The sequence below is a fragment of the Canariomyces notabilis genome, assembly GCF_033297395.1.
Source record: "Canariomyces notabilis strain CBS 508.74 unplaced genomic scaffold N656scaffold_5, whole genome shotgun sequence".
NCBI classification, from domain to species: Eukaryota; Fungi; Ascomycota; class Sordariomycetes; order Sordariales; family Chaetomiaceae; genus Canariomyces; species Canariomyces notabilis.
In genome coordinates this window covers 1018711-1031531 of record NW_027041827.1, presented here as the reverse complement: position 1 = coordinate 1031531, position 12821 = coordinate 1018711, and the positions used below count along the sequence as shown (strand labels likewise).

General features: G+C 53.8%; 4 protein-coding genes across 4 annotated transcripts; 3 read left to right on the top strand and 1 right to left on the bottom strand.

The window, feature by feature from the left end:
• Positions 1 to 375: 375 nt before the first annotated feature.
• N656DRAFT_705087 (Lipoxygenase) lies at positions 376 to 2729 on the top strand (the record flags this gene model as incomplete). Its single annotated transcript, XM_064811235.1, has 2 exons — positions 376 to 767; positions 857 to 2729. 2 exons carry the CDS (start codon positions 376 to 378, stop codon positions 2727 to 2729), a joined length of 2265 nt encoding a protein of 754 aa, XP_064672382.1.
• Positions 2730 to 2924: 195 nt separating this feature from the next.
• On the top strand, positions 2925 to 3753 carry N656DRAFT_548784 (uncharacterized protein). Its single transcript, XM_064810043.1, has 2 exons — positions 2925 to 3440; positions 3577 to 3753. The coding sequence occupies exons 1-2, from the start codon at positions 3158 to 3160 to the stop codon at positions 3687 to 3689; spliced, it is 396 nt and encodes a 131-aa protein (XP_064672381.1). The 5' UTR covers positions 2925 to 3157; the 3' UTR covers positions 3690 to 3753.
• On the top strand, positions 3437 to 4538 carry N656DRAFT_548777 (uncharacterized protein). Its single transcript, XM_064810042.1, has 3 exons — positions 3437 to 3440; positions 3583 to 3932; positions 3997 to 4538. Exons 2-3 carry the CDS (start codon positions 3727 to 3729, stop codon positions 4238 to 4240), a joined length of 450 nt encoding a protein of 149 aa, XP_064672380.1. The 5' UTR covers positions 3437 to 3440; positions 3583 to 3726; the 3' UTR covers positions 4241 to 4538.
• On the bottom strand, positions 4044 to 6551 carry N656DRAFT_776988 (carbohydrate-binding module family 43 protein). The gene is made up of 3 exons (XM_064814739.1): positions 6084 to 6551; positions 5181 to 6012; positions 4044 to 5118 (listed from the first exon to the last, which is right to left on the bottom strand). The coding sequence occupies exons 1-3, from the start codon at positions 6165 to 6167 to the stop codon at positions 4406 to 4408; spliced, it is 1629 nt and encodes a 542-aa protein (XP_064672379.1). The 5' UTR covers positions 6168 to 6551; the 3' UTR covers positions 4044 to 4405.
• Positions 6552 to 12821: the final 6270 nt, after the last annotated feature.

Below are 12821 nucleotides of genomic sequence, written 5' to 3'. Positions count from 1 at the left end.
GACTCAACACTTGGATCTGAGTGGTTGTGGGCACAGGACCCGAGTAAGTGGCTCAGGATGCGTTCCGAAGCCTACTGTTCATTCGCCAGGGTTGTCTTTGCGTTTTCGCTTCTAGCTATCATTTCGGCCACGCCAGCAGGCGCAAATACCACTTTGAGCGAGTACCACACACCGCAATAGGGCTCACGACGCCATGGTTGTTGCGTATTGTCCGCTACCGGGCGCCGAGCCTGCGTTCCCGGAGTTCTTCAAATGCAGGGTCCCCGCCGCTGGTGCCGCCGCTACTTTTGGGGATCTTGGGTCGGCGTGTTGCCCCGAACTTGTGATTTGGTCTTGGTGAATCATTTCACCATGTCCAGCAGACCACGAAACCCAATGTCACTGCCAGGCCAGACACTGGTCTGGGTTCAGAGCGTCCTGCACAGGTTCCTAGACGGCAGTGGACCTCGAGCGAAAATCCTCGACCCTAAGCTCCCTACTCCTCCAGCAAAGGTGGTTGCCGAACGCCCCAGTCAGCGTTCCATCCTCACCCATCCATCCGAGAGGGAATACTTTGACAGCATCGCACCCAGGTCTGTCGCAGATGCTCCGTTGCCGTCTTTTGACCCCGGCGTCTTCGACAACGAGCTGCTCAAACTGAAGTTGTACTCGATCATTGACCCCAGGAGTCCTTCTCTTGCCCTGGAGCCGGAAGGAAACATCGTTGAGGGTACCTACATGGGCACCCAGGTTGCCCTGACTGAGGCCTACTCTCGGATCGAGCAAACGTAAGTCTGACTGGGCGTCCTCGAGCTTCCGCTCCAGTTGCTCAATGCACCCTGGTTGGTAATTCCATGTTGCTCATAATCCTTATCAGATTTGCCTCTCTACTTAATGTCCTAGGCATTGAGCCGACATTGCCCAGATACATCGGCCTTGAAGAGCAGAAGAAGCTCTATCAATTCTCAGCATATCCAAAGAACGCTGACGGCACGTGGGCCAACTATCCGCCCCATCTTAGACACATTCCACCGGATCACGCTCTCAGCCCGTTCGGCATATTTGATGCCATTGGCCTTGTTGAGACACAGGTGATTCTTCAGAAGATCACTCCTACCGAGGAAGGAATCATCGGGCGCACGAAAGAGTGGCTGCTTGAAAAGGCGCGCGCAGGAGCTTTTGGTGGCGACCCTGAGAAGGGTTTCAAAATTCAGGATGTCGTCGACTACAACAAGTACCACCGCAAGTTTGGCAGTGATATCACGGGCGGCGGTAACATTGGCCTTCTTGACGACTGGTACGGCGATCGCCGTTTTGCGGACCAGCAGTTCACAGGTACCAACCCGACCACGATCACCCAGGCCACGCCGGCCTGGATCTCTGAGTTCTCCAAGGCGGCGAAAGCTGGTAAATATGACAAATGGGTCGCCGCGCTTTCCAGAGCCGACCCCAAGTCCCTCTTCGTGCAAGATGGCAGCTACTTCCGAACGGCTATCGGCGTGTCCAACCCCGAGGCCATCCTCAACCACCAGCAACCGGGCAGCAGCCACAATTGGGCTGTTGGTTCGGTGAGCCTGTTCCAACTGCACGAAGATGGCAAGCTGCACCCAATTGCCATCTGCATTGACTACAAGGGGTCCATGGACAAGTCGGTTACCATCTTCAACAAGCGCATGACGCCCAATGACTCCGTCCACAGCGAGAAGGAAGACTGGCCGTGGCGATACGCCAAGACATGTGCCCAGGTGACGGACTGGATGAGACATGAACTGGCCGTGCATCTCACCCTCTCACACCTCGTCGAGGAGGCCATCATTGTGGCGACGAACCGCACCATTCCGATGGAGCACCCCGTGTACAGGTTGCTCTCGCCGCATTGGTACAAGACGCTGTCGCTCAATGCCGCCGCGCGCGCCACTCTTGTTCCACAAGTTATCGTGGACCTTGTCGGCATCAGCCCGGACCAATGCTATAGCTTTCTGCGTGACGCCTACGATAAATACGATTTTGTGGGGAGCTACGTGCCCAATGACCTCCGGCGCCGCGGGTTTCCCGACACGCAGGAAGGCTTGCAGCACGCGCGGTACAAGAACTACCCGTACGCCAAGAATGTCCTTGCGCTGTGGACCACGCTCAGAGCGTACGTCAAGACAATGCTGCAGCGAGCCTTCCCATCTGACGAGAGCGTTGCCGCCGACAAGTACATCCAAGACTGGGCGAGGGAGGTGCAGACGGCAGCGTTCATGCCGTCCTTCCCGACACTCAAGACGTTGGACGCGCTTGTCGACGCCGTCACTATGTGCATCCACATCGCCTCGCCCTTCCACAGCGCCGTCAACTACCTGCAGAACTTTTACCACATGTTTGTCATTGCCAAGCCGCCGTCGCTGAGTCGGGAGCCGCCCAAAACGCTGGAGGAACTGAGAGCCTACAAAGAGGCCGACCTGGTGGCATCGCTGCCGGTTAACAGGCAGCGGCAGTGGCTCTTGGCTGCACAGGTGCCGTGGCTGTTGAGCTTCAAGGTGGACTCGGACCGGAGCTTGATAAATTATGCTGCTAGTCAGTGGAATGTGTTTAAGCACAAGCACAAGCCCTCGGAGCAGGTGGTGAGGGATGCTAGTAAGAAATTGTATGAGGACTTGCAGGCGCTGCAGAAGACGTTCTATTACAACAGTAGAGCTATGGATAAGGGGAGCATACCGTATATGGTCTTGGATCCTGGGCTCACGGCTGTTTCGATCTTGATCTGAGTCGCCGTGCGGGGATGGCAGATTTTGGGGTTGTTGGTGTGTTTCCTGGGAGGCATTGGGCGCCATGTAGGATTCTTGTCTTGAGCCGGTTGGGTAGGCAATACTTCCAAATATTACTAGTTTCGTGAGTGTATATATGGAGAGTTCGGGGTGTTATACAGTCTTAGGACAGAGGTCACTTCGCTGTCGCCATGTCAGCCCCACCAACCGCCATCCCGATCCTCCTATTTGCCCCACCTCAAAAAGCTCACCAATTCTGGTTCAGAGTCCAGACTCTCCCCTGAACTGTATGTACAATACCTTCGTACACCTGCAGGCCAGCATCACCAGCCTCTCGACAAGCCAAGCGAAGGGCGAACCAAGCCGGACCGCTACATAGACCAAAGTTGTGAACAAGGCAAATTCAAACAACCGAACGAAAGAAAAAGATGCCCTCAGTAAAGAACCCAAACGCCCCGTCCAAAAACCGCCTCGCCGCCCGCGCAGCAAAGCAACGCAAACAACGCCAAAAGGCTGCCGCGGCCGGCCAGCTCAAGAAAGTAATTGCCAAGGGGGACATGCGCCGCGGCGCCCGTCCGGGCTTGCTCCCCACCAGTGGACCGAGGAAGCCTGTCAGTGCTAAGAGACAGCGCAAACTCGAGCGCAAGATGGGATACGCGCTTAAGCGGAAGATGGAGGCTGAGCTGGCCGAGGGGGAGGTGGTGATGAAGGGTGGGTTTTCTCTCTCTCTCTCTCTCTCCCCCCCCCCCCCCCCGCGTGTCGTTGTTGCGTCTGTCGTTCAATCAATTCAATGGCTGCCCGGTGAGTTAAGAGGGTAAGCTAAGGCTGATGCTAATGGCTGTGGGAGACGTAGATGTCGACGAGAGCGGGAAGGTCGAGAAGGCTGGGGATAAAAGTAGCAAGGGGAAAGGGAAAGGACAGCAAGCGGAAGAACAGGAGGTGGAGATGGATATTGAGTGATCGAGGGACTTCGAGGTCGTGCCTTGCCTAGGTGCGGATGGAAGACGCTTCCCGCCGGCCACCCGAGGTAAAGCTGAACGGGGCAAAGGAGAGTCCTCGCGGGATGGATTATACCTGCAGGTGTGTTGTTACGTTTGCGGTTGTGCACCAGGAGACAATCTCGATCTGGGCGGGCGGGCTAGTTGGAGAGGTCCATCGGTATCTTGGCCCCGAGACTGCCGCAGGAGGTTACCGAAGAGGAATGTCAGGTAAGAGCAAAGGTTAGAGTCTCCGCTCGACGACACTTAGATGCTGATACTTTCAACAGGCTGTTGGGACTGCGGGAGTACGGCGGAGCTGAGATGGTATTATATGGTGCTACCGGGGGAGCATCCGTGTGCCGGTGTGCCAGCCTCTTCACCTTCAGGATGCTTCTCGCAAGCATGATAGAATGCACAACCAGAACCAGCGTACACAAAGTCACTACACAATGTGGCATGGAGCGTAGCAACAAAACATTAAATAATCGAACAAGGAAACCACCGTGTCGCAACGGTGATCCGTCTATGTAGCCACGCTGGGAATGTCACATACATACAACTGCTGCAGGCATCCTGAATTACGCTGCAGACGCAGCTCAGAACCAAATCAATCACAAGCCACCTTAGCCCCTTTGAATTTTCCTAAGAACACAGATGCGCCCTTTCCGTTCGGCCGAGGACAGATCAGCCTGCCATTTACAGAACAAGCATAGTAACGCCCGTAAACAGCGCGACAGCCATGTACAGGCCCACCTCCAAGCCGCCGAAGGCAAAAAGGCGCCTCATCAGGGGCCCTTGAGTGAATGAGGGCGCCGCGTTCTCGTCGGTGCCGTTGCTGGCGCCGCCAGTGGAGGCCGCACCGTCGAGCCCCGTAGCCGTGGCAGCCACGCTGTTGGCGGCACTCGCGCTTTCCAGCTTCTCCTGGCAGCCATTGCCCACGGACGACGACTTGACCTCGGCCTTGCCGTCAAAGTCGCACGCACCGCTGGCCGAGTTCTGCGACTTGTAGTATTGGTCCAGCACGTAGCCCAGCTGCTGCTTGGCGCTGCACATCGAGTACGCACCGTACACGCCGGTGGTGGTGTTGCGGTTGATTCCGGCGCACGCCTCGGGACTCTCGCCACAGATGAAGCCGAAGATGTCACCAAATTCCGTCTCCTTGAGCGACGAAGAAGGGCCGCAAGAGATGGAGTTGAACATGCAGTCGCAGAGGGACGTGTCTGGGGTCGGCGGAAGGGCGTTGCCCTTGACCTTCCAGGTGTTGCTGATTGGGGGGCAGGCGGCCGGGGAGTTGGTGGGCTGGTACGAGTCCATGGCGGTCGATGACGGAGCGACCGAAGACATGACGGTCTTGAGGGCGTCATAATTCTTCATGGTGGTGGCTTCGTCATTCTTGACGGTGACCAGGCCTGGTGACGGGTTGATTAGCTGGCACGTTACGACATTGGGGAATGGACGTGGGGGGACGAACCGTAATCGTTGGCTTCCTGGAAGTACATGTACACGATGCCGCCCGAGAAGACGCCGGTCATCTCGTCCGAGTAAAGCGCGGTAGTCTCGTCCCAGATACGACCCTCGGCGCCATCGGGCAGGTTGCAACCGTACTCGGCGAAAAATACAGGCACTGAGTAGTTGCTGAAGAATTCTACCTGCTTGTCGTAGCCCGATTCGGACATGCTGCTCTTACCGCACCACGAGTAGATGTTGTAGCCCCAGTAGTCGATGGCGCTCTCCTGGTCGCCGCAGTTGAAGTAGTGGGCCATGTCGGTGCGAATGTCGGCATCATCATTGGCGGCATAGCCGACACCCATCCAGCGCTTGACATTGTTCTTGATGTGGGCTTTGGTATCGCGCACGGCGGCCTTGACGTAGGCCGAAGCCATCGTGTTGGTCCTGTTGTTCGTAACCTCGTTGCCAGCAAAGAAGCCAATCACGTTGCTATACTTGCTGAGACTGTCCACCACGTCCGTGTAGCGCTTGTACAGCTCGGTGTTCCACAGCGGATCGTCGCGGTTGATGGACAGGACAGGCTCGCTGAGATCGCTGATGACATAGATGCCCGCATCATCCAGAAGCTTCATGCACTCGTCGTGGTTCTTGGTGGGATCAATCGCGTACGTGCGGATCGTGTTGGTGCCGAGAGCCTGGAGCAGAGGAACGTCGCGCTTGCAGATTTCTGCGTCCGCAAGAGGATCGGTGTACTTGGTGCTGCCCGTAGAAGCGCCACCGGCGGCGACTTCTTGTTGGTAAGCAATGCCCTTCATGAAAAACTGGGTGCCATTTTCGTAGAAGAACTTGGTTCCCTGGAGGATTGCGACGTTAGCAATCTACCTCAACGAATAAGAGGACTTGTTGAAAGCTATTGGAGGCGCACCTTCATGACAATCGGCGGAAGAGCCGCGCTCGCCTGCCCCATCAGGAGGGCGGCGGAAACGAGTGAGGATGTCGAATAACGCATCTTGGCGGTACGAGGTTCGCGATACGGAGAGGATTCTGATCAGGAGAAGCGCCGGAGGGCGCGAGGACGCGACGTCGTTTTTGCCTTGGTCGATATTACACAGCGGGACGTGCCAGTTTCACCTGTTCGTCACCGGAATGCGAGGCAATGATAATTGGCGCGACAAGGAAGAAAAGGAAGATGCAATAAAACCAAGTTAGTCTTTCAATGAGTGTCAGAATGTGAGGAAACCGCAGCGAGAGGCAGCGAGAGGCAGCGAAGGTTCAAAAAACGCAGCACCTCCAGCAGAAATTACAAGAGAGGTTGAAGATGTCAGGGGAAAAGAAGAGATGGGTTGAGTGGGGAGCCCCTGAATTGACTGAAAATCAGGGCCGCTAATTCCCCTAGCCCAGTGACATTAGCGTCTGGCACAGCCCCGGCTCGTGGCTGGGGTTGGACGACAGGCGAAACCGGTTCTGGGACGCATTGGGGAAAGGTGAGTGGTTCGGGGCGGGTGCTGACGCAGCCCCACAGTGGACAGCGCCACCCAATGCAAACACGCAAGACCTCCCGTCATCATCTCGTTTCAAGATACTTTTGTGGGCCAGTCGTTGTCCGAAATTCTGAACTTTCAGACTTGTGGAGAGGACATGACTCTCATTCTCTGCTGCCGTCGACTCGATTTGTCTACAATCCTTTTGGCTCATGAAGATCACCGCTTCCAAAACGCGGTGAAATTGTTTCCCGCTGACTGATGTGCAGTAGTTGTACTGTACAATACATACTTGTACATACGAGGCAGGCCCCGAGGCAGGATTATGGAGGTAATCCGTCTGTAGGATCAGGGCGAGCACTGTGTGTAACGATGCAGATTGACACGCTCAGCAGTCAGCATTGGGCAATACCTAGGTACATAGCCATTTCACCGGAACTGTTCGGTTCGCCCTGTGTTGTTGCATGCGATCTGCGATCTGCGTCAGTTCCCCTGGGCCCGCAGGGTCGTCAAAACAAGACTTTGCCAAGGCGCACAAACAGGCTCGGCGCTGATCCTGACGACGATGGTTCTTCTTTTCTCAAGCTCGCCCCCGCCTCGGGTTTTACACTATCTTGCGGGTGCTCGGAGTCGGGTACAAGATACGCCAGCTCGAGCAGGTATGTATGTACATACCTACTGTACAGTACGGTACACTTACACCGCAGGACTTGGAGGCTATCAGCATGTCCTCGTACATATCCGTACCTTACATACCTCGTGTTGATGGCGCGAATTTTGGCGAGAACCCAGGAGTGGAGGTGAGCACCGTTTCTCCCTTTTTTATCTTGCTCCACGCAGAACGAAGTTGACGTTACCAATTCACTTCTGAGGGGGGATCAACATCAGAGGACTGCCACGGTTTCCCGGGAACAATGACGACTGCGCATGTGTTCCAAAGTGATGATGCCGAGCTATTTCTAGGTGCAGAAATCCTATGGCCTTCCATCCTCGCCATTGCCCGGGGCCGAACCACATTTGCTCCACAGATTTCGTCCACATCGGGATCTTTCCTTTTCTGCAGCCATCCTTCACATCTCGTATCCAGCGAAATGCAAATGCGCCGAAAGCAGTCGCGGCAATGTACCCGATAACTCCGCAGCCTAACCGTGCTATGGTGTACCTTAGGTATTGGCTCAGCAGACCAGCCAGAACAAGGATCAGGACGATTATGATGTTTGGCAGGCAATCCTTCAATCCAGCTCGGGTGTATCCATGTCTGCCTTGCCCTCAACACTTAAACTCTCCCCGCCCGCCCTGTACCACCACCGTATTTTCTACACATTTCTTTATTCCAAAGCCGAACAACGCACAGGAGGGGCGTCCCTGACAACTTGAATCTGTCGTTGATATGGATGAGAGCGTCGTTTATGCAGTTCCTCGAAGACAAACGAATACGTTAGCAAGCTGAAGCTTGGGCAGTGAGGGTGAAATCATGGATGGGATTGATTCCCGGACATGATAGTGCTCAGGTCACTCGTCGATTCGGTCATTGCCTGGTTCCACCAGGCTCTCAACAAGAAAAAGGTCATTGAAAGATCGTCATTGGCACTCATGCCTGGAACAGTACAGGGATTGAGGACAGAGCTTACCTCCTGCTAATAGTTACCGAGATGATGTTGAAACTTGAATTCATTCAAAAGGTGAAACCTTCGTTTTCTCAAAGACAACCAGTAAGTTAGCAAACTGAAGCTTCATTGAGGGTGAAATTGAAGTTCTCTGAGATATACAGTGCTCGGATCACTCGTCGTTTCGGTCAATGCCTGGGCTTACCAGGCTCCCATGGACAAGATTGATCATCATAGCCCTCACCTCCCGCATGGTTGGGACCAGACACTAGTGATCGGAAACATAGCTTACCTCTTGATAACATGAAAAGTTGCCGAGATGATTTTGCATTGGCTGATACCGATGTTTTCCTCAAAGGACAACAAAAAAGTTAGCAAACTGAAGCTTCATTGAAGGTGACACGCGTTTCTCGGGATATGACAGTGCTCAGATCGTGTTGCTTCGGTCAATGCCTGGGCTCACCAGGCTCCCATGAAGGAAGTTCATTAAGAGATCATCATGGCACTCAGGCCCCATCAGGGTTGAGTATGGAGGGAGATTGGGAACTGATACCTCCTGCTGACACTCAGTCACTGAGATGATTTTGAATGGGATGGTACGGGCGTTTCCCTGGACAACCATAATCGTTACATTAGCAAACTAAAGCTTCAATGAGGGTGAAATGAGTTCCGGGGTATGACAGTGCTCAGATCGTGTTGTTTCGGTCAATGCCTGGACTCACCAGGCTCCCATCAAAACAGTTCATTAAGAAGATCATCATTGCACTCTCAGGTCCAACCAGTGGGGGACTGAGCTCACCTCCTGCTGAGAGTCATCGAAATGGTCAGGTTGCTTGACGCCCATGTGAAAGGATGGTCTGGAGAGATTCCGAGTTCTGTGAGAGGAACGTTGCCAGCAAATGAAGCATGTGTAGTGAAGATGGAAACGGCGGTTTCTGTCGTGATGGCGCTCAGAATGAGCATTGCCTTGCGGTCATCGCCTGCAGTCACGGTGATTGCAAACTCCCAGTGTAGTATCGTATGATAGGTCATCATGGCGCCCATGCCCCATGGTGTATTGCCTCCTTCTAGACTTGAACTTCAAATGGTGGGCGTACCGGGTTACCCGACGGTTCGGGGATCGGTGGTGACGGGTTAACGTCAACTTCGTGGACGGGGAATATCTCGGGCCACCTAGACACCATGCAAGATGTTAGCATCTGGAATGCCATGATGGTACTAAGGCCGCAGTTACAAACTGTTGTAGTGCTCAGATCAATGAAGACGATTTTCTGGTCATTGCCTGGCTTCAGGCTCTCATAACCACAAACAGGTCATCATTGCACTCGGCTCCCGCCTAACTCAAACTTGGATACAGAGGTTGAGCTTACCTGACAGTCTTGGATCAATGGTGATGGTTGACATCGATAGACGTGGATGCTCTGCAGACTCTTCCTGGGCATTAGCAATACTCGTTAGAACCCGAAGCTCAACTTGAGGAGAACAACTAGGATTTCCGGCCGTGACAGCGCTCAGATCCATGAGTTTTCGGTCAACGCCTTGTCTCTTCAGAGCCAAGGCTCCCTTCAATGCCAACTTGATTATCACAGCGCCCGCTTCTCATCAAAACTCAGGCAGAAGAGGGACCTGACGTACCTACATGTGGGGATTGTTCAGTGCTAGGGCTCGATGCTCAGGTACCTGCTGGATTTCTCCGGGACAGGAGTCATAGGTCGGCTCCGGTTTGTCGTCCTGAAGAAAGAAGTTTATCAGCAGGATATCCCCTCAATCTCGAAAGGGAAAAACAGATTCATAGCGTTCTGGTGCCTCAGCAGGCTCAGCCTGAGTGCGCGAGACGTCCTGGCCAGCCTTGATGGCTCTAGGCCTGGGTCTCCCGCAAATCATCATGGGCGCCTCGCATTTGAGCAGGTTGAAGCTGGGAGGGGAGACTCGCCCGTTGCGAAACTTGTGAGCGGGAACTCGTCGTCGATTTCGGTCATAGAGGCTGCAGGTGGTTGCTTGTATATTCATTGGCGGCTCGGAGAGAATCGTGGTCGGTTCAACTTTTCTAGGACAAGACCTGTCAGTTACCCAGAAATCCAAGAGTCAATGCAAGGCAGATAGTGTTGTAGCAAAGCGGCCCCAGATAGTCTCTGTTGTGTCCATCATGAACTCCTCTCAGAAAAAGGGAAAGAAAGTCATTTGAAAATTGGGTCATCCTCGGACCGGGACGGCAGATAGGAAGTAGAACGACTCGATGTAGTCACGACTTGCCTCGATAGCTGGTGCTTGCTTGTGTCGATGCCATCAATGATTGCGCTGAGACAATCAAAGTCTAATCGGTCTAACTTCCCTAGAACCATCGAGACATATTAGTGACCTGACACTCAAGGAGATAATGGATGGAGAGCAGCTCGGATCCGCAAAGCGGCTTCAGATAGTATCTGTTGTGTAAATCATGAATTCGTTTCAGAGGAAGAAGTCCTAACTGCATCATCTGGGGACTGGGTGGAACCGTGGAAGTAGGAGGGCTAGGAAAAACCATAACTTGCCTGGATAGGTGGTTGTCGCCTGCTTGCCCGGCGTCAACGGTTATTGAGACAACAAAAGTCCGGTTACCTGCCTTAGGAAGAACAACAGGATGGATGTTAGCTAGATGGATCGTAGACAGAGTCAAGAAGTGAAACCCGGTGGAATATCGAGGCAGCCTCAGAATACTTTGAGTTTTGATCATGAGTCGGTTCAGAATGAGCAGATGGTAATCATTGGCTGGATTTGAAAGAGGAATGAATCATGGAGAAGTGGAAAATGCCATCACTCACCTCCAGTCGATGTCGGGTCCGGTGGCTGCATGTGTCGGCGGTGTCAGTCGTCCTAGGAACAACAACATGATGATGTTAGCCTACCTAGATCCTAGATTCAAAACAGAGGTAGAAGTAAAGCCTTATGGAATAACAATGCAGCCTCAGTTCATTGCGCAGTTCTGATCATGAGTCGTTTCAGAAAATTGCCCATATGCCATCATTGGCTATGTTTGAAATCGGGGGGGATAGAGAAGCGGAAATGCCATGACTTACCTCGATGCCCGGTGGCTGCTTCGTGTTGTGTCAGCTGTCTGGTCAGAGAGACACTCGAAGCTGGGTTACCTTTCCTAGAGACAACTTGAACCTGTTAGCCGGACGAATATGAGGCAGAAGCAGGAACTGAAAACGATGGAATATCATGGCGGCAGCCTCAGACCCAGAAGGTTTAGATCATGAATCTGGAAAGATCGATCAGAAGATCTCCGTTCCTTGTCATCACTGGCTGGGTTTGAAATAGGGGAGATGGAGAAGCGGAAATGCCATGACTTGCCTCGGTGGCCGGTGGCTGCCTGTGGCAGCTGTCAGAAAGACAATCAAAGCTGGGTTACCTTTCCTAGAAACAACTTGGACCTGTTAGCAGAACGGATATGAGGCAGAAGCAAGAACTGAAAACCCGACGTATGGAATATCATGGCAGCCTCAGACCCAGGAATTTAGATCATGCATCTTTTCAGATTGATCATCAGCTAACACATGTCATCATCGGCCTGGATTGAAGAGGAGCGAAGGAGAAGCAGGAAGTAGTAATCATGACTTGCCTCGAAGACTCAAGCCTGCTTCAAGTTGTGGCCGAGTCGGCGGTCGGAGATGATCCTTGAAGCGGCCTGTTGACAAATGTGAAGTAGAGAAAGGGATTGAAGACAGACGGGATACCCCGTTAAGCCTCAGATATGTCAGTCTAGATCATGAATCTTTGCAGATTGATCAGAAGAAGCACGGTTTCTCGTCATCATGGGGCTAGGGCTGGAACCCGAAAAGCTCTCAAGTCACCTTGGTGATGTGCTGTCACTGCCTGGTAGTGAGAGCGAGCGGTCCAATGTCTTCTTCTGTTCCACGAGCCCTAGATGATCATGTCAGTGTTAGAGAACCTTGACACCACTATACCTGGTGATCGGAAGTGTTGGATGTCGATGGTCGCCTGGGGCGAGGGATCTGAAGAGCCTATCACATCTGGTGAGTTCAGAGTTTCAAGAGAGCTGGGGGGGGGGGAAGGGAATGGGAGAACGACTTGTCTGATGGATGTGAAGTCTGTTGGATCACTGTCGGGTATCGGTCGGTTACGAGTGTCGATCGGTAGGTCAAACGCGGCGAGGTCTGTAATCCAGTCAGCAGGGGATGTCCATTTGCTAGACCAATGGATGAATTCCGAGGTCCCAAAGCGCCGTCGGCAGGAGAAATCCGGGGGCGCGTTGCCCTCGAGAACACCGCCTGGGCGCCCCAAGAGGAGGCCCGACCAGAAGGTTCATCCGCTATAGTAGAGCGTCCCCAACGGGTAGGGTACCCCCGGTGGCTATAGGCAGGTCTGGCGAACCGCCAATCACCCACAAAGCCCACCCTCCGGCGCACGCGGGTTGTTCCCCTGCGCCTGACAAGAGTCTTCCCAGATGCCGCGCCAGCCTGGCAGTTCGTGCCCGGCCGGCCCCGGTGCTGGGGTGGTGCTCGCCGCAATCGTCGGTACCCCGGCAGACCGTAGGGCACCACGCGAGAGCGGCGACTGATGAACAGGGACTAA